Genomic DNA, 26,553 nt, shown 5'->3' with positions numbered 1-26,553 from the left:
AGACGTTTCAATGACATTTCGCGTTTTCCGTAAAATCATTTTGTTATCAGCTGATAGGGAACATGGGGATAAAAAAGGATACGAACCTCTGTGTCTGCAATAATATTGTGCCATTGTCTGGCGCATCGGATCCATCATCAAACTGAAATACAAGTACAGCCTCCCTGATAAAGGACTGCGAAGCTGGGCCCGACCTGAGATATCTCCCTTTTACTGGGGTGGAATCCGCAAAGGCACCCCTTGCATACATGGTAATCAATTTGGGTTGCACCCCAGGCCACTCATTAGACGTGGAAATTACCTACTGGCTTGAGAAAAGCCTCAATAGTCCTGATTTGCTGACTGCGAGTCTAGGAATGTGACAAAAGGGATGCATATGACGGATCACAAGCATTCCACAGGCACGTGTTATGCAGGACGTGCCCTTGTATTGCTCGAACTGATTATAGCTTCGCACTCCAAGTACAGGTAATATTGAACTCTTTTGGGATGAGATGAGGATGGAAGTATGTGAAATGCTCTTTGCGTGATTCTCTTATAGTGAGATGACGAATCTGTGTTGGCGAAAAGAAGCCAGAGACACTATTGCAACTAACCAAACTAGTTGTATTAAAAATGTGAAACCTTCAAGACCAACACGTAAATTGCACTGCCAAATATACCCACTTCATGTCTCTCTTGCAAGCTGATGATTGCTCTCATTTCTTGTGTTGGCTTTGTGGCTTGCCCTTCAACCACGCGAGAATCTCATCCCTCCGTGGACATCACAAACACTGGTAATACTCCGCAGGTCGCTTGGCTTGTCTCATATGATATCTACTTCACATCGGGATTCGGAAATCCACTTCTTTCATCATTTATTTTACCACAGCAATTGTGGTTGTAGCTGCGCCTGCCATCGCAAGCTACCCAAAGCCGACACTTGATTCCTACCCACGCAGTTTGGGCAAAGTTCACTACGACAGAATAAACACGAATTCATGGCTCCCGAAAGCCTTGAAATGCGAGACCGAATGGAAGGGGAGCTTTTAAAAGATGAATCTATCCAACAGGCCAAAATCATAAATTTGGCATGGCAGAACGATGAACCCCAGTGGGTTGTGGCTATCTCTCTGATCAGATTGGATGGACAAGAGCAAGCAGAAGCCTCCAGTATCACCAAGAGAGCCCACAAAGCCCTTCGGAAATTTAAGGATCAGAACACGGATGAAAAATTCACAGTTCCAAAGAAATGGACTGTTCTTGACGGGCTTCCCACCACCTCTGAGGGGCAGGTGGATGAGAAGGCCCTTTATCGCCTATTGACTGCTTGGGATATGAACGAATCCAGCCTTTCACCGAAAGAAAAGAGGGCACGTATAGCAGCCCAAGCAGCTCGTGCCGATACCCATCGAATTCCCCGCGATGAAATCCCCACAGAAGAGACGGAGCTGGTGTTGCGAGAATTCTGGGGTAGGGTTCTCAATTTGGAACCTCAGAATATTGGTATAAGGGACAACTTTTTGGTCCTTGGTGGAGATTCTATCAACGCCATCGAGCTTGTTGCATTGGCTGAACAATATGGAATCGGATTAACGGTCACCGCAATTGTTGGCAACCCTGAACTCCGAAAGATGGCTACCATGGCAGTCCTGGATGAGGCACACAACGATGAGTATAATGCCGAGCCTCTGAGTTTGCTACCACAAATGGAGGTGGATTCAATTATGAGAGAAGTTCGAACTAAATGTGGACTGACGGATGACGATATCATCCAGGATGCCTTCCCCTGCACAGCGCTTCAGGCGGGTATCATGGCATTATCGGAGAAGCAACCTGGATCGTACATGACGAGGCAGATTTACGAGCTGCCAAGTCATGTTGACGCCTCTCGGTTCAAGGCAGCATGGGAAGAGACGGTAGATCGCTGCGACAATCTTCGCACCCGATTGTTACCCGTCAATGGCCAAACGATCCAAGCAGTGATCAAGGGAGATACAGCTTGGGAAGACACCGCTAACGAAACGATTGATTCGTTCATAGCGAAATCCAAAGACATAACGATGACTTATGGAACCCGTTTGTGTCAGTACGGATTAGTGAATGATGTAGATGGCAAGTCATACTTTGTCTGGATTATCCACCACGTGATATTTGATGGATTGACTGCGCGCATCATCCTTGACAACTTATACCAGACCTACCATGGCCAAGGAGCGAGCATCTTGCAACCGTATTCGAGCTTCATCAAGTACGTCACATCGATTGATCAGGATGCTGCGAGCAGTTTCTGGAAGACGCAGCTGCAAGACGCGCGTCGGGCCAACTTTCCTCGCAACCTGAGCGCAAGATCCGAAATGGCTAGTCGTGCAATGACAAAAGAGATTTCGTTTCCTTACACGGCTGAAATGCCTGTCACAAAGGCGACCATTTTGAGAGCTGCGTGGGCTATTGTCTTGGCCCGATATTGCGATACGGATGATGTTTGCTTTGGAACCACTGTTTCTGGAAGACAAGCCCCTGTCCCTGGTATCAACCAGATGCCTGGATTTGTGATTGCTACGGTCCCGGTTCGGATTCGCCTTAACCGTGGCGAGTCTGTTGCTGCATTCTTGCAAAGTGTCCAGGCACAAGCATCTGAAATTGTTCCTTTTGAGCAATACGGCTTACAGAATATCGCAAAACTCAGTGAAGATGCGAGAGATGCCTGCGATTTCAGCAACTTGTTTGTGATTCAGCCAGCGAAGTCGTTGACCTCTGCGGCGGATTCTGGATCCAAGGACGCGATATTGTTGCGCGGCAGTGCTGCAGAGAATAAACTGTCTGACCCATCCGCGCAGAATTACTTCAGCTATCCACTCGTTCTTGAAACTCTCCTTGATGACAACCGCGTCGACTTACAAATAACGTATGACTCCAATTCAATCAGCGGCGATGCGCTCGAGGCGTTGTTTCATCACTTCGAACATGTCACTCAGCAGCTTTTTCAAGCATCGGACCGGCCGCTCAGTACAATAGATGTTACTGGAAAATGGGACTTGGAATGTGCAAAAAGATTTAACCCCGAAGTGCCAGAGATTGTGGACCTTTGCATCCACCAGATGTTTGAGAACCAAGCCTTGAGACGGCCAACTGACCTTGCAATCTGCGCATGGGATAAGACCTTTACGTATAGTGAGCTTAGCAGAGCGTCAAACAGGCTAGCACATCATCTTGTGAACAAGCTCTCTATTCAAAAAGAGGATTTAGTTCACGTATGTTTCGAAAAGTCGGCCTGGTTTATTGTTGCCATACTAGCGATCAACAAAGCCGGCGCAGCCTGGGTTCCTTTGGACCCTTCTCATCCAGAACAACGACTGAAACAAGTCGTCTCACAGACCAGGGCAAAAGTTGCCTTGGCCTCATCGACATACTCAGCACTATGTGCCGGTCTCGTTGACTCTGTTGTCGAAGTGTGTTCGAGCTTAGACGAGAAACTCGTACACTACGAATGCAGCGCGCGAGGACCAAAAGTTAATGTATCACCACGGAACGCTGCATATGTATTATTTACATCTGGAAGCACAGGAACCCCCAAGGGTCTGGTAATGGAACATGGCTCTGTTTGCACAAGCCAGGTGGCTATTGCCAAACGACTTGGCATGACGCCTCGCGTTAGGATGCTGCAATTTTCCGCATATGTATTCGATGTCTCCGTGGGAGAAATTGTACAGCCACTTATTAATGGCGCATGTTGCTGTGTGCCCTCAGAAGCTTCTCGCATGAACAATCTTGCCCAGTTCATTCGTGATAAGCGTGTCACCTGGGCCTACTTTACGCCCTCATTCGCGCGGACAATCAATCCCGCAGAGGTTCCGGATCTTGAGCTTATGTTGTTTATAGGAGAGGCTGTTCAACGTGATGTCTTTGATATGTGGGTTGGAAAAACAAGGCTTATAAACGCCTGGGGACCGGCAGAAACGTGCGTTTTCAGCAGCATCCAGGAATGCTACTCAACAGACGAGTCTAATCTTAATATTGGGCGACCAGTTGGCGCCTTTTGCTGGATTGTTGATCCTGTGGATCCTCAGCAACTTGCACCGATTGGTACTGTTGGTGAAATCGTCGTCCAAGGCCCAACCGTCTTGCGAGAGTATCTACGTAACCCGGAGAAGACTAGCGAAGCAATTGTTACGATGGTACCTGACTGGGCACCTTATCGCAAATCACGATACTGGAACAGATTTTATAAAACGGGAGACTTGGCTTATTATAATCCTGCTGGAACCATGGAGTTTCTTAGTCGCAAGGACACTCAGGTCAAGATTCGAGGTCTTCGCGTCGAGCTCGGTGATATTGAGCATCACATACAAAATACTTGGAAAAGTGTATGCCAAACGACCGTGGATGTCTTCAAGGCAGAGACAGGCTCTCAACTGGTGGCCTATATCTGCTTTAATAAAGAAAGGCGCGCGACCAGTAAAGTCAGTACTGAGAATGATAACCTTTTCTTGCCATTCACCGAAGAAATGCGATCACAAGTCACAGCGATTATCGGCGAACTCAGCATTTTACTCCCACCCTATATGATTCCCAAAGTATTCATCCCTTGTCGTTTCATGCCAGTTGTCTCTTCGGCAAAACTGGACAGGAATAAGTTGCGGGATACCACGCAGAGATTGAATCGACATGAGTTGGCCCAGTACTCCCTGGCCTCAAATAACACACGAAAACCTGAGACTGCAGCTGAGATTCGCATGCAGAAGCTATGGGCAGGGGAATTGAAGATTGCAGCAGAGTCGATAGGACGAGATGACAGCTTCCTTCACCTTGGTGGCGATTCACTTGTGGCGATTCAGCTTGTGGCTTCAGCTCGCAATGTGGGCTTGTCACTCACTGTCAAGGATGTTTTCGATGATCCACGACTATGGGCAGTATCGCTGAAGGCTATTGAGGTTGATGGAAACAACAGTGCATTGCCTCAGATCTCTCCGTTTAATCTCTTGAATAGCATAATCAACACAACTGATGTTATTGAGAGGTTGAGAAAACTATGTGGACTATCAATAGAATCCACTATAGAAGATGCATTCCCGTGTACCTCACTCCAAGAAGGTCTCATGGCATTGTCAACTACTCAACCGGGTTCATACATTGCCAAATATCTGTATCGACTACCAGACGATGTCGATATTATGATATTCCAAACTGCATGGGAAGAAACGGTCTGCATTTGCTCCAACTTGCGAACGAGAATCGTCTTGGTTGACGATATTTGTGTTCAGGTCGTAGTAAAAGATGATGGTGCATGGGATCCGGCTGAAGGGATGAGTCTCGATACTTACACACGAGGATCTCAAAATTTGACAATGGGATATGGGTCACGACTTTGCCACTATGCAATCATTCAAGAGAGCGGAGATGGCTTCTACTTTGCTCTCAATGCTCATCATTGCGTGTTTGATGGATGGAGTTTGCCGCTCATATTCGCTACGCTATCTGCGAAATATCACAACAAGACCGCCCCAAAACTCATGCCGTATGTCCATTTTGTCAAATATGCAATGGGAATAGATAGAGAGGCTGCAGGAAATTATTGGCGCTCTCAGCTTCAGGGCGCCCAGCCTGCTTCATTCCCCTCTGTTGAGGAGACGCAATCGCGGAGCAAGGTGACCCGTGTGAGAACTCATAACATACAATTCCCGCAGCTTGTTAACCAGTCGGTCACCAAGGCATCAATTCTGCGTGCCGCTTGGGCAATTGTGCTCTCTAGATATAGTGATACCAATGACATCTGCTTCGGCACCATAGCCTCGGGTCGCAATGCCAACATGCAGGGCTTAGAATCGGTTCCTGGCTTAGTTGTTGCTACTATACCTGTGCGAGTTAAGCTTGATCGCCAGCAGTCAATCAAATCATTTCTTCAACACATTCACAATCAAGCCATCGAAATGATTCCGTTTGAGCAATATGGCCTACGGAGTATTTCGAAGCTGAGTAAGGAAACTCAGCAGGCGTGCGATTTCACCAGCCTTTTGGCAGTGCAGCCGGCTTACGCACATAATGTTGCTGACTCTCTGCTAGCATCCGTCAATTCTGCTGGTGAGCTTTATGAAAAAATGTTGCAGAATTATCTCAGCTACCCGCTAGCATTGCAGTGCAATCTGGGGGAAGACCAAGTGGCAGTAGAATTCATCTATGACGAGAATGTAGTCTCTGAATGGAGAATCCAAGCATTATTAATACACTTTGAAGCTGTTGTTCGACAACTATGTCAGCAAGAAGATAGCGAGCTTGGTTCTATTGCCATAGCTGGTGCTTGGGATCTCCAGCATGCCACTGAATTGAATCCTCCAATAACGATTATTGAAAACCGCGTTCCTGACCTGATATCCATGCAAGTCACAGAGAGGCCGAAGCAAGAGGCTATTTTCTCCACTGAACGATGTCTAACATATGCCGAGCTTAATCGGCTATCCAGCCTTCTGGCTTCCCACCTCTTCGATCTAGGAGTAGGACCAGAGGTCATTGTTCCGTTTTGCATGGAAAAGTCTGTTTGGGCAATTATTGCTATGCTTGCTATCATGCAAGCGGGCGGAGCATATCTTCCACTTGATCCTTCACATCCGATAAATCGAAGACGCATGATCGTCGAAGAAGTTAATGCTAGTATAATAATAGTATCGCCTTTAACGTCTTCAGCATGCGATAAGCTGGCGAAAAACGTTATCGTGTTATCATCTTCGATGATAGAGGGACTCTCTACGTCTTTACATCATACTCCCTATCAAACAGAGAGGTATTCTCCTAGCAATGCTGCTTACGTGCTATTTACTTCGGGCTCAACAGGCAAACCGAAGGGCACAGTTATCGAGCATTCTGCTGCTTGTACCAACATTGTAGATCTTGCAAAAGCTATGGGATGGAGTGATGCTTCAAGATGTCTCCAGTTCTCGTCTTATACATTTGACCCTAGTGTAACAGAAATCTTTTCTACTCTTGCGTTTGGTGGCACCGTTTGTGTGCCGTCCGAAATGGAGCGTCTGCAAAGCGCTGGCGAGTTCATGCAGAGAGCAAATGTCAATACAGCGGTTCTTACACCGTCATTTGCGCAAATAATAACCCCAAAGGAGCTACCTCAGCTTGAAACACTGGTTCTTCTCGGCGAGGCATCTACCAGAAATTTGTTGGACACATGGTGTAAACATGTTAAGCTCATCAACGGATACGGTCCGACAGAGATCACGGTTTGTTGCACTATGCACGAATTCAAAATAAGTGATACTCCTACAAATATTGGCCGACCGTTTAACAGCGCCTGCTGGATCGTTGAGCCAGATGACTATAATAAGCTTGCGCCTATTGGTTGCGTCGGCGAGCTGGTCGTCCAAGGATATACTCTGAGCCGTGGCTACATAAATGAACCTGAGAAGACGAAGGCAGTGTTTCTTTCAAAAATAAAGTGTATTTCATCCGGGCCTCAGCAGTTTTATTTAACTGGCGATTTGGTGAAATACAATGCCAAGGGCGAAATTGAGTATCTCGGTCGCAAAGACAAACAAGTCAAGATTCGCGGGCACCGTTTGGAGCTCGGTGAAATCGAATCCGGCATCAAACGAATTATGCCAGAGATTGCTCAAGTGGGTGTTGAGGTTCTGAGACGAGAAACTGGAGATTTCCTGGTTGCGTTTGTATCTTTTAAAGAAGGGAATAAAAACCCTCTGACAGATAACTTTGTTCCCCTGGAGCAGGCGATACGCGAGCGAATCCTGACATTAGTTGATCAACTGAAAGAAGAACTGCCAAGTTACATGATACCCAAGCTGACCATACCTCTTCGCGAGTTACCGTTTAATGCAGCGATGAAGCTTGATAGAGAAAAATTACAGGCTTCAGTGAAGGACTTTACAATGGAGCAGCTCATGACGTATTCATTGTCAGAGAGAGAGAGAGTTGCTCCAACAACAGAGATGGAGCTGCAACTGCAAAGCATGTGGGCGCGTGTGTTAAAGATTGAAGCTGAAACGATTGGGAAGAATGATCAGTTCTTCCAAATTGGCGGTGACTCTCTTTCAGCAATTCGACTCTCTTCTCTGGCAAACCAGCAAGGAATTAAGCTGTCTGTAGCAACAATATTTGCTGAATCTAAGCTGTCGGCAATGGCTGCCGCCGTGACTGCGGGAGATGTCGAGAAAGACCTTCAGTTAGTACCATTCAGCTTACTTCCTTTTGAAGCAACAGACTCAGTCACAAATATTATCCGAAAAAAGTGCAACTTATCAGAAAGCCAGAATATCCAGGATATATATCCTTGCACTGCCTTTCAGGAAGGACTTATGGCCCTAGTTGCAACCCGACCCGGCTCTTACATTGCGAAGAATATCTACAAAATTCCGGCTTCTATTGATGTAATCGCGTTCAAGGCAGCTTGGGAACGAACAATCGAGCTGTGTGACAATCTCCGAACAAGAATTGTGTCAGTTGATGGAGCCTTCCTTCAAGTAGTTTTGGATCGTGATGTTTCTTGGGATAGAGCTTCATCATCCGACATTCAGTCTTGTATATCGCGTTCAAGACGTATCATAATGGATTATGGATCGCGCCTTTCGCGCTATAGTGTTTTGGAGGGCGAGGATGGCGAAGTGTATTTCTTATGGACAATCCATCACGCTATTTTTGATGGATGGAGTCTTGGTGTAATCATCAAAACGCTGACCGCGCTGCTGAGAAATCACGCACTGCCAATCCTATATCCTGTTCGGAATTTCATCAAATACTCATTGGAACTGGATACCAAGGCGGCAAATAAGTATTGGCTTAATCAATTGCAAGATGCGAAGCGAGCTTCGTTTCCTTCTTTACCATCACGACGACAGCCCAGCTTGGACATGAAGAAGACGAGCGTCTTTGTCAGAAATATTGAGCTTCCTGCGACTGAGCGTAGCTCCATCACGAAAGCTACGATCATGAGGACCGCCTGGGCCATGATTCTTGCTAAATACTGTGAAAGCAACGATGTGTGCTTTGCAACAACGGTAGCTGGGCGCAATGCCCCAGTAGTCGGGCTGGAATCAATGCCAGGAGCGACGATTGCCACTGTACCCGTGCGTATCCGCATTGACAAAAATGAGAAACTGGCTGGATTTCTTGATAGGGTCCAACTTCAAGCCTCTGAAATGGTCGCATTCGAGCAGTTTGGTCTCCATAATATTACCAAACTAAGCCCACAGATCAAGGAAGCGTGCGACTTTTCCAGTTTAATGGTTGTACAACCTGTGGAAATCGAGGAATCCGATCCAGTTCTTATATCCTTGAACGCAGATGAAAAGCTTGCCCAAGAAACTTTACAAAATTATTTTACTTATCCTCTGATTCTCCACTGCTTCCTTGGAGAGGGAACAGTGAAACTGGCCTTCATCTACGAGGCCAGTGTGCTTGCAGAATCCCAAATAAGAACCCTCTCGTTTCAATTTGACAATGTTACTCAACAGCTGCATATGTCTGCTAATCGAGGTGTTGGAGATGTTAATATTGCAGGGCATTTCGATCTAGATTACGCCATGACGGCGAATGGCGAACCTCCTCAAGTTATTGAAGAGTGCATTCATACACTCATTGAAAGAGCGACTGTTAATCATTCGGATTTGCCCGCCGTATCTGCCTGGGACGCAAAATTTACCTACAAGGAGCTTGATACCATTACTGATAGACTTGCGAGTTATCTCATCTCCTTCTTTGGCGTCAAAATAGGAGACATAGTACATGTTTGTTTCGAAAAGTCAGCCTGGTATGTGGTCGCCACACTGGCGATTAGTAAAGCTGGCGCAACATGGTCACCCCTTGATCCCTCTCATCCACTTGAGAGACATAAGCAAGTCATTAGTCAAACTGGAGCGTCACTTGCTTTAACTTCGCCTAGCAACGTTTCAAAATTAACCGATCTGGTCACAAAAACTCTTGAAGTCACGGAACAGCTGAACATTCAATTGATCAACGAACGTTGCTATGAAAACAAACCTCGTGTTAAAGTGACAGCACGGCATGCGGCCTATATACTCTTTACGTCAGGTAGCACTGGCACTCCAAAGGGCGTTATAATTGAACACGGTGCTCTGTGTAGCGCTCAAATCGCTGCCAGTAAAAGGCTTGGCTTTGGTCGAGGCGTGAGAATGCTGCAGTTTGCCTCATTTGTATTTGATGCATCGGTCGCAGAAATTATTACCCCTCTCATATCTGGTGCTTGTGTATGCATTCCATCCTGGGAGACTCGGATGAATTCCATCACGAAATATATTCAGCAGGAACAAGTTACTTGGGCTTTGTTGACCCCTTCATTTGCTCGCACATTACACCCGGACGATGTGCCTAGTCTCAAGCTTCTTATACTAGGAGGTGAAGCTGTAGGGCGGGATGTCTTTGATCTATGGTTTGGGAAACTCCGATTGCTGAACGCCTGGGGGCCTACAGAGACTTGTGTGTATGGAGCTATTCACGAATGGAAGTCAAGTGAAGAATCACAATTGACCATTGGGCGACCGTTGGGTGGCTTTTGCTGGATTGTCGATCCAAATGACTCGAGGAGGCTAGCACCTATAGGGACAGTCGGCGAAGTTGTTATTCAAGGTCCCAATTTGTTCCGTGAATATCTAGCAGATACGAAGAAAACCGCTGCAGCAACTGTACAAGTTCCGGAGTGGGCACCGTACCGCAACTCGAAACACTGGAGTCGTTTCTACAAGACGGGGGATTTAGCCATGTATAATCCGGATGGAACGATCCATTATCATGGTCGCAAAGACATGCAAGTTAAAATTCGTGGTCTTCGTGTGGAATTGGGTGAAATCGAACATCATATTCATGCTGGATTGGAAGGGGTTTGCCAAGTTGCTGTTGATGTCCTGAAAACAGATGTCTCTTCCAATCTGGTTGCATTTCTCTGTTTTAACGACGATACGATTCCCGCAGGCACACCCCTTCCAACCGATCTTATATCTCCATTCACAAACGACTTGAAGAGGCCGTTTCACAATCTTCGTGAGCACCTCAACTCTGCTCTGCCGACGTATATGATACCAGCGCTGTTTATCCCTTGCAAGGCTATACCATTGGCTACCTCTGCAAAAATGGATCGAAAGATGCTACTTGGATTGATCGAGCAGCTTGATAGGCAAGAATTGAATCAGTATGCACTGGATGACAGGGAAGGAAATAAAGACGTGCCAGAGTCTGATATGGAACGCCGTATTCAAAAATTGTGGAGTGAGATTCTCAATATTCCACAAGAATCCATTTTTCGGGATACCAACTTCTTGGGGATTGGTGGTGACTCTGTTGCGGCTATTCGACTTGTTTCCTTCGCTCACAACCAAGGCATTCTGTTGACTGTCAGCGATGTGTTTGAAGATCCTAGATTATTCGCGGTAGCGGCCAGAGCGTGTTTGCTGAGAGAAGATACTAAAGATGCTTCTATCCAGCCGTTTAGTTTATTAGAGAAACAGCACCAAAACATCGCATCTAGCGACTCAGCGAAGATTCTACTTGGGTTATCTGGCGAAACCCAGATTGAAGACGCATATCCATGTTCTAAACTTCAAGAAGGCTTAATGGCTCTGGCCGTGAAACAGCCGGGCTCGTATATCGCAAAATTCATCTATCGTCTTTCTGACGACACAGATGTTCCAAGGTTCAAAGATGCGTGGCAGCGTACCGTTAAGGTTGCCCCAAATCTAAGAACTCGAATCGTTCAGTCGGGTGGCCAATCTCTCCAACTCATTGTTAGAGAAGACGTCTCTTGGGATGATATTTGTGATAGGTCACTGGAAGCGTATCTGCATGAGCTCCAACAGGTTCAAATGAACTATGGCTCTCGCCTTCGCCGCGATTCCATTCTCAGAGACGATGCGCATAAAAAGACATATTTCATCCTAACACTTCATCACGCTGTTTTCGATGGTTGGTCTATAAGAAATATCTTCAACATACTACAAAAGCTGTATTACGGTATCGATGATGTTGGCGTCCAGCCATACTCGAGATTCATTCAGTATACCTTGGAGTTGAATAACGAAGCCACCGTCAAGTATTGGACATCACAGCTACAGGGAGCTAAGCCAGTTTCATTTCCGTCCAAGAAAACTATTTTGGACTCGGCCGTCGCGAGTCCTGATAATGCTGGTATTGTGAACAAGATGATTGGAGTCCCTACAATAGCTACCCCAAGCATAACAATGGCCACAATACTGCGAGCTGCTTGGTCCATTGTTTTAGCCCGATACTGTGAAACAGAAGACATTTGCTTTGGAGCCACTGTTTCTGGCAGACAAGCCCCGGTACCCGGCCTTGTCGATATGCTAGGACCTATCATCGCGACTATACCCGTGAGGCTCCGCACTGACTCCAACAGATCTGTCTCGGAATTTCTGCATTATGTGCAGGGGCATGCTACTGAGATGATTCAGTATGAACAATTCGGTGTCCAAAGCATCTCCAAGCTTAGCAATGATGCTAAAGATGCCTGTGATTTCTCGAGTTTGTTCGTTGTCCAGCCCATGCAATCTCTCCTTGGAGATGGCGATGAGAGTATAATGGTCGCTACAGAAGAAGGGAAAAATGCGAACGCTTTCCACAATTATTTCAATTATCCTCTAATCGTTCAAGGACACATATACGAAAGTCAAATCCAACTTGTGCTCATTTATAATAAAAATGTCCTCTTAGAGCCGCAGCTAGTTGCTCTTTCGCACCAACTCGAACATGCTGTTCAGCAGCTTGCTATTCAGACAGACATGGTTCTTGGAGATATACCAAAATCATCGATTTGGGACATCCAGCAGGCAATCAGCCTCAATTCCGAACTGCCCGATATTGTTGATTCCTGTATACATACGCTTATTGAGAAGCATGCTACCATTCGCCCAGATTCCGTTGCGATTGATGCATGGGATGGCAGCTTCACTTATGCGAGTTTGAATCGCGCTTCAAATCGCCTGGCGCACCATTTGATCAACAATTATGGAATCCAGATCGGGGAGCTTGTACACGTCTGTTTTGAGAAAACTGCTTGGTATATTATTTCTATACTAGCCATTAATAAAGCTGGAGCCACTTGGGTACCTCTGGATCCGTCTCATCCGCTGCAACGCCTTGCACAGGTCGTTTCACAGACAAAAGCAACTACTCTCCTGACGTCACCTACCAATGCATCCGTTTGCAAAAACCTATTCTCCAATGTAATTGAAGTCACAGAATCACTCGACAGAAAGCTGGCAAAATCTTCAAAAACACTTGACAGCGAATGCCCTAAAACCGACGTATCCCCTGGTGATGGGGCCTATATGCTGTTTACATCTGGCAGTACAGGCACCCCCAAAGGTTTCTTGATAGAACATGTTTCTGTATGCATTAGCCAAACTGCCATTGCGAAAAGGCTCGGCCTTACTCCAGAAGGCAGAATGTTGCAGTTTGCCTCATATGTGTTTGACATGTCCGTTGGTGAGATCATTCTAGCATTGGTGGCTGGTGCTTGTGTTTGCATACCGTCAGACCACATTAGGATGAATGGGCTGTCCGGTTTTATACGTGATATGAATGTCACATGGATCTGGTCTACCCCTTCATTCATCCGAACCATCAAGCCGCACGACATACCCAACGTAAAGCTCATGATTTTAGCCGGAGAGGCTATTCCACGAGATGTACTCGCCACTTGGTTTGGTAAACTTCGCCTAGTCAATGGCTGGGGACCCGCTGAAACCTGTGTTTGCAGCACTCTCCATGAATTTACTTCCATTCATGAATCGGCTTTGACTGTGGGCAAACCTGTTGGTGGTTTTTGTTGGATTGTAGACCCCGATGATTCCTCGAAGCTCTCCCCGATAGGCACTATTGGTGAGATTGTTATCCAAGGTCCGACTTTACTACGAGAGTACCTTGGAGATCATGACCGAACAAAGAGAACGATTATGACCTCTCTTCCCGACTGGGCTCCGTATCGGGACTCGCAGCATTGGAATCGATCTTACAAGTCTGGTGATTTAGGTTTCTACAACCCAGATGGCACCATTGAATTTTCAGCTCGAAAAGACACACAAGTCAAGATTCGAGGCCTTCGAGTGGAGCTAAGTGAGGTCGAGCACCATTTTCAGCTTGCTTTTCCAGAAACGAAGCAAGTGGCAGTCGACGTATTTAAATCTGACGGTGGAGCGAACTTGGTCGCCTATTTTTGTCTGAGTGGTGAGATAAGAACAGCCGAAGATGATAATGGCACAGACGATGTTCCATTTCTCTCTATCGACGACAAACTGCAGTCTCGCTTGACAGCAATCGTGGGTGAGCTAACTGTCGCATTACCTCGTTATATGGTCCCAGCACTTTTTATCCCATGCAGCTATATGCCGGTTATTATTTCCACAAAGCTTAATCGTAAGAAGCTTCGCCAATTGACAGCTGGATTATGCCAGCAGGATCTTGCCTTATATTCACTAGTTGGAACCCAAAAACGCGCTCCTGAAACATCCATGGAGAAGTTGCTGCAAAAAATCTGGGCGGAAATCCTAAATATTTCGATGGATTCGATCGGCCGCGATGATAGTTTCTTAGCTCTTGGCGGTGACTCGATTGCGGCAATTCACTTGGCTAATACAGCACGCGAGGATGGAATATTACTGACTGCGAAGAATATATTCGATGATCCCCGTTTACTAGCAGTTGCTGCAACAGCCAGAATCTTGGATACGGTGGAAGATCAAGTCTCCAATATGTCACCATTCGAGCAACTTGATAAAAACGCACGCACCTGGGTAACTGGAAAGACTCTAGCAGCCGAACTTCAATTATCAGGTAGCCAGTTAGTTGAGGATGCTTACCCTTGTACTAAATTGCAAGAGGGCTTAATGGTTCTAAGTTTGAAACAGCCAGGATCATATATCGCAAAATATGTGTATAGGCTGTCTAAAGATGTGAATCTCGATCGATTTAAGTCAGCCTGGGATGAGACTATTGAATCTTGCGGTATCTTGCGATCGCGTCTGGTTCTTCACGATGGAATGTGTATTCAGGTCGTGATTAAAGATGACGACCTATGGGAAACTTCCAGCGGCAGCTTGGAAGATGCGGTAGAGAAAATTAAATCTCTTCGAATGTCTTATGCGTCGCAACTATCCAATTTTACTATCACAAATGATAAAAGTGGCAACAATTACTTCTTGTGGACAGTTCATCATGCAATCCATGACGGGTGGACAATCCCACTCATATTGCAAACTTTCTATCAATCTTATCACGGGCGCACGGATTTTATTCCACAGCCGTTTTCCAAGTTCATTTATCATTTATCACAGATTGATGAGTCCGATGCTCGTGCTTACTGGACCAAACAGCTTGCAAACGCTAGACCGGCAGTATTTCCAGCCTCAAGATCTGCCAGCAGTTCTACACGGACAACTCAAACCGGCTCGTTGACTACAAATATCAATTTCTCTCACTCAAATAGCTCATTTATCACAAAGGCAACAATTCTTCGCGCAGCATGGGCGATTGTCTTGGCGAAATATTGCGATAGTGACGACGTTTGTTTTGGCTCCACGATATCAGGTCGCCAAGCATCACTGGACGGTTTACTAGAGATAGCCGGACCAACAGTTGCCACAGTACCAGTCCGAATTCGCATAGACCGTGGGCAACTTGTATCAGACTTCCTGCAAGACGTTCAACGCCAAGCAACTGATATGATACCATATGAACAATTTGGGTTACAGAACATCTCGGGAATCAGTCCCGAAGCTAAGGCAGCTTGCGAATTCTCCAGTTTAATGTTGATTCAGCCTATGCAAGAAGTTGCTGAGGACGGTAATTTGAGTAGCATTATGGCCGCTGCAGACAATGGGCTCGATGCACAAGAAAGCCTATTGCAAAATTACTACACGTATCCATTAGTGATTCAAGGGCATGTTTATAACGACCATGTGGATCTTGTCACGATATTTGACACGGCGATCTTTTCTCAGTCCCAGATGGAGGCTCTGGCGCGTCAATTCAATAGCGTGGTAGAGCAATTAGTCCGGCAGCAAGGAAAGCAGATTGGCCAAATATCTGTTGCCAGTCCGTGGGATTTGCAGTTTGCTATACAGTCAAATGACAGTACACCTGCTATTATTGATAGCTGCATTCACACTCTCATTTCGCAGCAGGTTAGACGAACACCAAATGCCCTTGCTATTCATGCTTGGGATGGTGAGATGACATACAGCCAGCTGGATCAAATAACTGATAGACTGGCCTCACATCTAGTGAATGCATTCCATGTTCGTATGGGAGATATCATTCATGTATGCTTTGAGAAATCCATATGGTACGTGGTGGCTATCCTTGCCATCAACAAAGCTGGCGCGGCATGGGCACCAATTGATCCAGCTCATCCCATACAACGACTACAGCAAGTTGTACAGCAGACTAACGCTAACTTGACGATGTCATCTGTTGCTCATGCTCAGTTATGTACGGAATTAACTAGAGATGTGGTGGTGCTGGGCCCTGAGCTGTATAAAAAACTACAAGACAAGCCTGATGATGGCATGCCAATCGTTGACGTGACTCCTGATGATGCAGCCTATATCTTATTTACCTCGGGAAGCACTGGGACGCCTAAGGGAATCGTTATGGAGCATAGAGCTCTTTGCACAAGCCAAACAGATATCAGTAAGCGACTGAACCTCACCAGTGACGTGAGGATGCTTCAGTTCTCGTCATTCGTTTTTGACGTTTCTGTTGGCGAGATTATGTCACCTCTTATGCATGGCGCTTGTGTTTGCATTCCCTCTGATGCTATGAGGTTGAATGGTAAACTCGATGAATTCGTTCGTTCAGCCAATGTAACATGGGCATTCTTAACTCCATCATTTACAAGAACATTAAAACCGGAGAACTTTACCAGTTTGAAGCTTCTGCTTCTCGTTGGCGAAGCCTTCCCACAAGAAGTACTTGACGCTTGGTGTGGGAGACTTCGACTCATTAATGCTTGGGGCCCTGCGGAAACCTGTGTCTTCAGCTCTATACATGAGTGGAAGGATTCATCTGAAGAGATTACGACTATTGGTCGCTCAGTTGGCTCCTATGTCTGGGTGGTTGATTCTAACGACCCAAGTCGCTTGGCGCCTATCGGTTGCTATGGAGAGATTGTTGTACAAGGGCCAGCACTGCTTCGTGAATACCTCTCAGATCCCACGAGAACATCAGAAGCAATAATAGCACACCTGCCTGACTGGGTGCCAAATTACGCGACTAAGAGCTGGAACCGATTTTACAAGACTGGCGATTTAGGTTACTACAGCCTTGATGGCAAACTTCATTATGTCGGCCGTAAGGATACGCAGGTCAAAATCCGAGGCTTGCGTGTTGAGCTGGGCGAGATTGAGCATCAGATACGTAGCGCTCTTAGCAACGCCCATCAGGTTTCAGTTGATGTCTTTAAAAATGAAACTGCTGCTCATCTTGTTGCTTACATATGTTTTACAGACAGCACCAAGACACCACAACAGATGCTTGAGCAAGACGACGAAGATCTGCTCATAACTATGACCGATGACTTGCATGGCATGCTGAATGGGCTGGCTGATGCATTAAATCTAGCCCTCCCTCGGTACATGATCCCAACGCTGTTCATTCCTCTCAACTATCTTCCTCTTATATCTTCAGCCAAGCTGGACAGAGTCAAACTCCGCCAGATAATTGGCAATTTTTCTCATGAGCAGTGGAACCAATTTGCGCTGTTAGATGGCACTCAAAAGCACAGTCCCGAGACCTCTATGGAAGTCCGTCTGCAAACAATTTGGGCAAATATCTTGAGCATTCCCGCTGAGACAATCGGCCGTGATGATAGCTTCTTACGTATTGGTGGCGATTCAATCGGTGCCATTCAGCTTGTTTCACTAGCTCGTGATGCTGGTATCCACCTCGAAATAAGTCACATCTTCGAAGACTCACGCCTCTGCTATCTCGCATCTAGAGCGATAAATATTGATCTCGCCATAACTGAGTTGAGTGATAAGATTCAGCCGTTTAGTCTTCTTAGCCATTCGACCAAGACGAAAGTACTCGATATTGGTCGCCGCAAGGAGTTTGGCCTCTCAGAGAAGGAAGTCATTCAAGATGCATACCCTTGTACAAAACTTCAAGAAGGCCTCATGGCTATTGCAGCCTTGCAACAGGGTTCATACTTTGCAAAGCATCTATTTAAACTCCCACCTCATGTCAACATTCCATTATTTAAGCTAGCATGGGAACAAACTATTACTGCTTGCAGTAATCTACGAACGAAAATAGTTCTTGTAGACAATATTCCGGTCCAGATTCAGCTACAAGAGAATCCTACGTGGGAAACTTCTTACGATAACCTTGAATCGTACAAACTTTCTTGCAAGAATGCCAATATTAGCTACAATTCGGCCCTCTGCAGCTACGGCCTCTTCCAAGATGATGGCCAAAACTTTTTTGCCCTCAATATCCACCACACTATTTTCGATGGTTGGAGTTTGTCGCTAGCTTTGCAGACCTTGTCGGCGGCCTACCAAGGAGCAGATTTGCCGAAACTTGAGCCTTATTCGAAATTTGTCAAGTATGTGAGAGACATAGACGAACAATCCGCTGCGGAATATTGGCAAAAGCAGCTGCATGAAGCAAAGCCAGCAACATTCACGCAACAGTTAATCACAACCAGTAATGAACAAGTTACTGCAATACTAGAGCAGAAAATTCACATCCCACCCTCGACGAACACTTCTGTTACAAAAGCCACTGTCCTACGGGCTGCCTGGTCTATTGTACTCTCTCGTTACTGTGATTCGGATGATGTTTGCTTTGGTTCTGTTGTCTCAGGTCGTAATGCTTCGGTCTCAGGACTTGCCTCGATAACTGGACTCGTCACAGCCACAGTTCCAATTAGGGTAAAGCTTAACCGCAGTTGCCCTATAAAACAATTCCTACAAGACATACAATCTCAAGCGCTAGAGATGGTGCTGTATGAGCAATTTGGGCTTCAAAATATCGCAAAAATCAACCAACAAACGAAAGAAGCATGCAATTTTTCCAGTCTGATGGTAGTGCAACCAGCAAAGCAGATGGGATTTACAGATATCGGTAGCAGCTCTAGTCTATTACACCCAGCTTCCGAAGGTGACAATATCGAGCAAATGATGCAAAACTTCTTTAATTATCCACTCATAGTCCAATGCAACTTGCTCGACGATGAGATTGACTTAATGCTTATGTATGACACAGGCATGTTTGCTCGTGATCAACTTATAGCACTTTCTCATCAGTTCGACCATGTTGTGAAGCAGCTTCTTTCGCCAGACGAACAAGTTTTAGAGGACATATCATTGACTAGTGTTTGGGATCGTGAGCAAGCCACCAAATATAACAAACAGAATATTGAGCTCGTCGATTCGTACATTTATAACTTGATCTCTGCGCAGGCGCTACGCAACCCTTTGCATGAAGCCATATTTTCCTCAGAGGCATCAATGACATATGGTGAACTCGATCACCTCTCGGCACTTCTAGCCAATCATCTTCGACTTCTCAAAGTCACACCCGGAACGCTGATTCCGTTCTGCTTCGAAAAGTCAATATGGGCCATTATTGCGATGCTTGGAATTTTGAAGTCCGGTGCGGCGTTTGTTCCACTTGATCCATCACATCCGCGTGCTCGTCTAGAGGCTGTAGTCAAAGAGACGAATGCGACTGTGATAATAACCTCTCCAAGCTCTGCATCATCTTGTCAAGATCTTGCTCAACATATTGTAGAAATATCCCCTTCATTCATCGCTGCACTTGAAGCCACTGCCAAGCTAAAGTCAGTACATACAGTATTTAAACAGTCGACTAGCGACACCGCCTATGTGATTTTTACTTCTGGGTCTACGGGAAAGCCAAAGGGCGTCGTTATTCATCATGCCGCTCTTTGTACCACTATCACTGGGTTGGGCAAGGTGCTTGGCACCAGCCCTTCGTCAAGAATTTTCCAGTTCGCTGGCTATGTATTTGATGCCATGATATACGAGATATTCATGACATTGGCTTATGGCGGAACGGTTTGTGTGCCTTCAGACACCGAACGTCTTCAAGATGCACCAGCCTTCATTTCCAAGTCGCGATCCACCGAAGCCCTTCTAACGCCGTCTTTCGCCAGAACAATTGTTCCATCCCAAGTTCCCACGCTTAGAACGCTCATTGTCGGCGGTGAGCCTGTGTCTAAAGATTTGCTTGAAATATGGCACGGTAAAGTTCGTCTTATTAACGCTTATGGTCCAACTGAGAGCTGCGTCATAGCAACAACGCACGATGTTCGATCAAGCAACGACTCGCACAGAATTATCGGGCAGGGTTTCAACTCTGCTTGTTGGATTGTCGACCCAGATGATCGCCGCGGCTTGGCTCCTATTGGATGCGTTGGCGAGCTTGTGATTCAAGGCCATACGTTATCTTGTGGCTATTTAAACGACTTCGAGAAAACTCGCAAAGTTTTCAGCGACCAACTTAATTGTCTAGGTCTCTCACAAAACATCGGACCGTATAAGTTCTATTTTACCGGAGATTTAGTCAGATATACGCCGGATGGGCTTATTGAATACGTCGGGAGGAAAGATTTACAGGTGAAGCTTCGCGGTCAGCGCCTTGAACTCGGTGAGATTGAGTATCACTTTAAATGCTCCCTCGCTACCGTTGAACACGTCGTCGTAGATGTTCTTCATCACAAATCAGGCATGTCTCTCGTTGCTTTTGTTAGCTTCAATGGCGGAACGCCCGAAGGCAGCCTCCTTCTCACTATTGATGATTCCATCCGTCCATCATTGGAGACTATACGAGCCTACGTCAAGACTCGCGTTCCACCTTACATGATGCCTAGCTTAATCTTGCCTATTCGATACATGCCTTTCGTAACTTCCATGAAGATGAACCGCAGGAAACTACTTGATTTGGCCGCTGGCTTGTCAACAGAGCAGATGGCTAGCTATTCTCTCACAAAACAAGAACGAGCTGAGCCAACAACGGAAGTGGAGAAAAAGATAATGGATCTATCAGCACAAATTCTAAAAATCGACCCTCGCGAGATTAGTCGGCATGATAAATTTCTGGAGATTGGCGGGGACTCTATTACTGCAATTCAGCTGGTGAATCTTGCTGGAGGAGCTGGCATAAGCTTGACTGTGGCTGACATCTTTAAGGATTCTCAGATATCAGTTTTATCTTCTTGGGCAAGCAGCCGGCAGCTAAACGTAACCACCCATCTTGAACCGTTTGCCCTCTTGCCACCTGCCAAACACGACAATTTACTGTCAGAGGTCTCTAGGCTCTGTGGCCTAATCAATAAGGACTTCGTAGAGGACGCATATCCATGCACGCAACTTCAACAAGGCCTCATGGCGTTATCCGTCACGCAGCCAGGCTCGTACATCGCGAAAAATCTTTACAAACTCCCAAAGCATGTTGATATAAATCGATTCAAATCTGCATGGGAGAGAACAATAGAAATCTGCAGCAATTTACGAACGAGAATTGTGCTCGTTGATGGAATGGCTATCCAGGTCATTCTACGAAATTGTTATGAATGGGATTTTTCTGATGGTGTTGATTTATCCACCTATTCCCAGAAGATGTCCGCAACAAGTGTCAGCTATGGCTCTAATCTAGTTCGATATGCATTACTACGAGGCGATGAAGATAATTATTTTAGTCTCACTATGCATCACAGCATATTCGATGGCTGGTCAATGGGTTGTATCATGGGTACATTGGATTCGATCTATCGAGAAAATGAGCCACAATCTTTGGCTCAGTACGCCCGCTTTGTCAAATATACTATGGGACTTGATCGTGATGCCGCTCGAAAATATTGGCTGGAGCAGCTCCATGACGCCAAATGCGCTTCATTCCCTTCGAACGCCACCACAACCTCCTCTGATGATCCTCTTACCAGCTACGTCAGCAAGAAAGTGGACTTTACCAACTATCATAAGACGTCTATTACTAAAGCGTCGATTATAAGAGCAGCATGGGCCATCGTCCTTGCCCGCTATTGTGATACAACCGACATATGCTTTGGTGCCACTGTTTCAGGCCGGAACGCACCTGTTGTTGGCGCAGACTCAATGCCTGGAGTTATGCTAGCGACAGTACCAGTTCGTGTTCAACTTGACAAAGACCAGACAGTGTTCAATTATCTTAGCAACATTCAGGAACAAAGCGCCGAGATGGTTGCACATGAGCAATTTGGTCTGCCAAATATCTCCTCGCTAAGCGCGAATGCTAAAGATGCTTGCAACTTTTCCTCTTTACTTGTCATCCAGCCCGCTGGATTTTTCATGAGAGAGAGTCAAGATTCAGGTGCCATTTTGATAGATGATAGTTCTGAGCAAGACATGGAAGATAGGATTCAAAACTTTATCAACTATCCTCTTGTGGTACAAGGTCTAGTATACGACAAGGAAGTCGAAATTGTTCTCATGTACAATACAAACTGCATGACAAAATCTCAAGCTGTGGCTGTTTCCGAGCAGTTGAACCACGTAATTCAACAGCTGCTTTCCAATACTGAGCAGGTGTTAGGAAGCATATCTGTCACAGGCCACTGGGATCTTCAACAGGCAATTCGCTGGAATGCGGCCAGTCTTGAACCTGCTGACGTCTGCCTCCATGGCCTTGTCTCAAAACAAGCTCAACGGCGACCAGAATGCAAAGCAATTTATTTCACCGGAGGAAGCATTAGTTTTGCCGAGCTCGATCTTCTCTCTTCGCAACTCGCCATTTTCTTAAATAAAGAGGGCGTCAGGCCAGAGTCGTTTGTGCCAATCTGTTTCGAGAAGTCACCGTGGGCTATTGTGGCTATGCTTGGTATTCTCAAGGCTGGTGGTGCTTTTATCCCATTAGACCCAAGCCACCCTGTTGCTCGTCGACAGGCACTGATTGATGAGGTCGGAGCTCAAATCATGATCGTGTCTTCCTCTGTTGCTACCGAGTGTGCGCATTTAACCAAGACTATGATTGAGCTCTCACCAACTCTAATTTCATACCTATCTGGTATCAAAAAGACCAAAATCGCAAACACAGCTACTCCAACAAGCGCAGCCTATATGCTTTTCACATCAGGCTCCACCAGCAAACCCAAAGGCGTTATTGTCGAGCATCAGGGTATTTGCACGTCTCTGTTGGGTGAACACAAGGCATTCAACACTAATGAGAACTCGCGCTGGTTCCAGTTCGCCAATTACGTGTTTGACGCTTGCATTACAGAAATATTTGCTGCATTGACAGCAGGGGGCACCGTATGCGTACCCACTGAGACAGAGCGGATGCATCAAACTGCAAAATTCATAATGGATGCGCAAGTGAATATCGCTTTATTGACACCGACAGTCATCAAGACTCTTGCACCTGAATCAGTGCCTTCACTCAAGACGCTCATTCTTGGTGGTGAAGCTGCATCAAAGGATATCATTGAGACGTGGTATGGACAGCTGGACCTGCGCAACGCCTATGGCCCGGCAGAGGCTTGCATTGCTTCTTCCGCTCATATTTACACGTCTCCCACGGATTCTGCTACAACCATTGGGCGTGGATTCGCTCACCATTGCTGGATTGTAGATCCTGATGATTATCAGCAACTTGCACCCATTGGCTGCATAGGAGAACTTTTAGTGCAAGGTCCTGCTTTGGCACGGGGATACTTTAAAGATGAAAGCAAAACGAGGAGTTCATTCGTCGAAGATGTCAGCTGGCTACCGATAGAAAACACAAGGTTCCGACGATTCTACAAAACAGGAGATTTAGTTCGGTACGGCGAGGATGGTATTATGGAATATCTTGGAAGAAAGGACACACAGATCAAGATTCGGGGACAGAGAATAGAGGTGGGAGAGATTGAATATCAGATGAAGAGACTGGAAGCTACATTCGAGCATGTTGCTGTGGACATCATTCAGGAAAAGTCTCTCGCGGCATTTGTTAGCTTCAGAACCGAAGGAAATACGGACGGTGTGACAGGAAATGTCAAATTCCGAGCCAGAGACGATACTATGGGAGAATTATTCTCTCGGACATTTGCCAACCTGAGCCGCGTTTTGCCTCAGCACATGATGCCATCATACGTTATACCAGTCGCGAATATGCCTCACAACAGTGCCGGCAAACTTGATCGAAAGTTGCTTCTGCAAACAGCCGCTCAGCTGTCTATTGATGATCTGGCTCAATATTTGTCCGGTCAGCGGACGATCTTCCGCGACTGTTCCAACGAAACTGAGCGTTGGATTCGGTCCCAATGGGCACATGTGTTGAACCTGCCAGCAGAATCTATCAGCGTGGACGATAATTTCTACCAGTTGGGTGGTGATTCCATTCGCATTGTCACTCTTGCTAAAGCCATTCTAAATGAGTATGAAGTATCTTTGGGCCTTTCTATACTGAATAGCAAACACACAACAGTCAGCAATATGGCCAAGTTCATTCAAAATGCATACGCAGATACGGCTGGTGGTACGCCAAACGTGGATCTCATGGAGAAGATAAAATCCCTTAGCAAACTCCTCTCAGCTTCCAATTTGACTAATTTGACTCAACACCCGGTTATGAAGCTATCTAGGAAGTCGGCCGTCTTTCTCACGGGCGCCACAGGATTCTTAGGGACGGAGCTTCTCCGACAGCTGTTGCGCAATAGTTCAGTTAAATCTGTCATAGCACTTGTTCGGTGCAATTCACCACAGCATGGGTTAGAGCGAATCAGAACAACAGCCCAGGCAGCTCGATGGTGGCGTAAGCACGACGCGAAGAAGATTGAGGTTTGGGTCGGCGACCTAGGCAAACCCCAGCTAGGACTTAACGCCTCTCAATGGGAGCAACTTTCGGGGACCTCTACCCACCGTAGCAATGTCAACGCCATTGTTCACAACGGCGCCGTGGTCAACTGGAATGCGGATTACGATAAGCTTGTGGCGCCAAACGTCAACTCGACTATTGATCTGCTAAATGCCGCAGCCTCCTCCCCAGTCAATCCTCGATTTGTCTTCGTTTCGGGAGGGCTGAGGACAGACCCGGACGAACATACGGCAACAGTGGCTACACAGCTTGATGGGCTGAACGGCTATGTTCAAACTAAGTTTGTGTGCGAAAGCGTCATCCAAGATGTTGTAAAAAGCCTGCCGAGAGAGCAAAACAGACTATCCATAGTCAAACCCGGTCGCATCATTGGTTCAGCGAATAATGGAGTCGCCAACGTCGACGACTTGATTTGGCGCGTCGTTTCAGGAGCTGCCGCGATGCATGCCTACCCGGTAGAGCCCTTGGAAAATTGGATGTACATTGCGGATGTTGACAGTGTTGCTTCTGCGGTTCTGCGCCAAGTCTTCCATGAGAATGCCATAGACTCGTTTGTTCATGTGACTGGTGGTATGCCAACTCCTGTGTTCTGGGAAAAGGTCAACGAAGAGCTGGATATGAAGTGCAAGCCCGTATCATGGGCTGAATGGAAACAGTCAGCACACGTCGCCATGGCTGAAGCTGGAGATAAGCACCCTCTTTGGCCCGTACAGCATTTCCTCGGAGCTCTTGGTGCTCCAAGATCAGCCAAGGAACTGGCTACTGAATCCTCGGAGCATGAGCAATGGCACAAAGCCGTGAAGAAGAATGTGCAGCATTTGATGGAGATTGGATTTATTGCGTCGTCTGTGGGCGAGCTGGGAAATGTGAAGGACGGTGCTATTAAGCGACTGCATTAAAGATGGATGCTCTTTTCCTTTTTCCATAGCGTGTTACTTTTTCATATTTCATCAAGTTAGAATCTTTTCTTTTCTCTTTAGAGTTGTTGGGCGTGTATAGTCTGCGTTTCGTCTTGTCTGTATTGTAACTACAGGAGTTTACTGTCTAATAGCAGTTAATGTCAAGAGACTCAATTTCCGTAGCTTAGGCTTTATCATCTAGATTAGTTCAACAGCTTACGTGATCCGCTACAACAGGCGCTGCAACGCCTGAAACATCTTCCGTAGTATAGTGGTCAGTATGCAAGCTTGTCACGCTTGAGACCCGGGTTCAATTCCCGGCGGGAGAGATCCGCCAAGCCTCCAAGAGGCTGTTCTTTTTTTGCAAGCTTTTCTGTCTGTACGGAGTATTTCCTGGTACCTTTTTTTAGGGTTAATTGTTTAAATTGCCACTTCTCCTTTTCCTGGAGCTGTCATGTCGCTGTTCAGCGTGGCAGACTCGTGGCAGCCCAGCCAGGATGGAGCTGAAGGTGGCTGCTTGACTCGGTCTTCGGCCCAATTCGGTAACTTCTTGAATCACACTACAAGTCCTGTGGCTGATATCAATCTGCTGCCATGTGGCTGGTGACCTCGTTTTGAATTTGCTAGTCTATCTGCTTTGTTGTATTGCCACCACAGTTTGTGAAAATTGCTTACTCGCAGGGTTGTAGCTCGAAAGGTGTCATTTTCCAAGGCACAGTTCTAGAAACTGTCTATCATCACGTATCCAATATCTTAAACAAGCCATCAGTTGACCAACTAATCGGAAACCAGTTCGTGAATGCCCTCAAGCAAACGAACAAAGGTTGAACGC

General features: G+C 46.3%; 1 protein-coding gene across 1 annotated transcript; it reads left to right on the top strand.

The window, feature by feature from the left end:
* Positions 1-980: 980 nt before the first annotated feature.
* On the top strand, positions 981-25,721 carry TRIVIDRAFT_69362 (non-ribosomal peptide synthetase; the record flags this gene model as incomplete). The annotated part of the gene is made up of 2 exons (XM_014099518.1): positions 981-24,483; positions 24,685-25,721. The coding sequence occupies 2 exons, from the start codon at positions 981-983 to the stop codon at positions 25,719-25,721; spliced, it is 24,540 nt and encodes an 8,179-aa protein (XP_013954993.1).
* Positions 25,722-26,553: the final 832 nt, after the last annotated feature.

This window comes from Trichoderma virens (assembly GCF_000170995.1).
Source record: "Trichoderma virens Gv29-8 chromosome Unknown TRIVIscaffold_78, whole genome shotgun sequence".
Classification (NCBI taxonomy): domain Eukaryota; kingdom Fungi; phylum Ascomycota; class Sordariomycetes; order Hypocreales; family Hypocreaceae; genus Trichoderma; species Trichoderma virens.
This window is presented reverse-complemented; position numbering and strand designations above follow the sequence as displayed.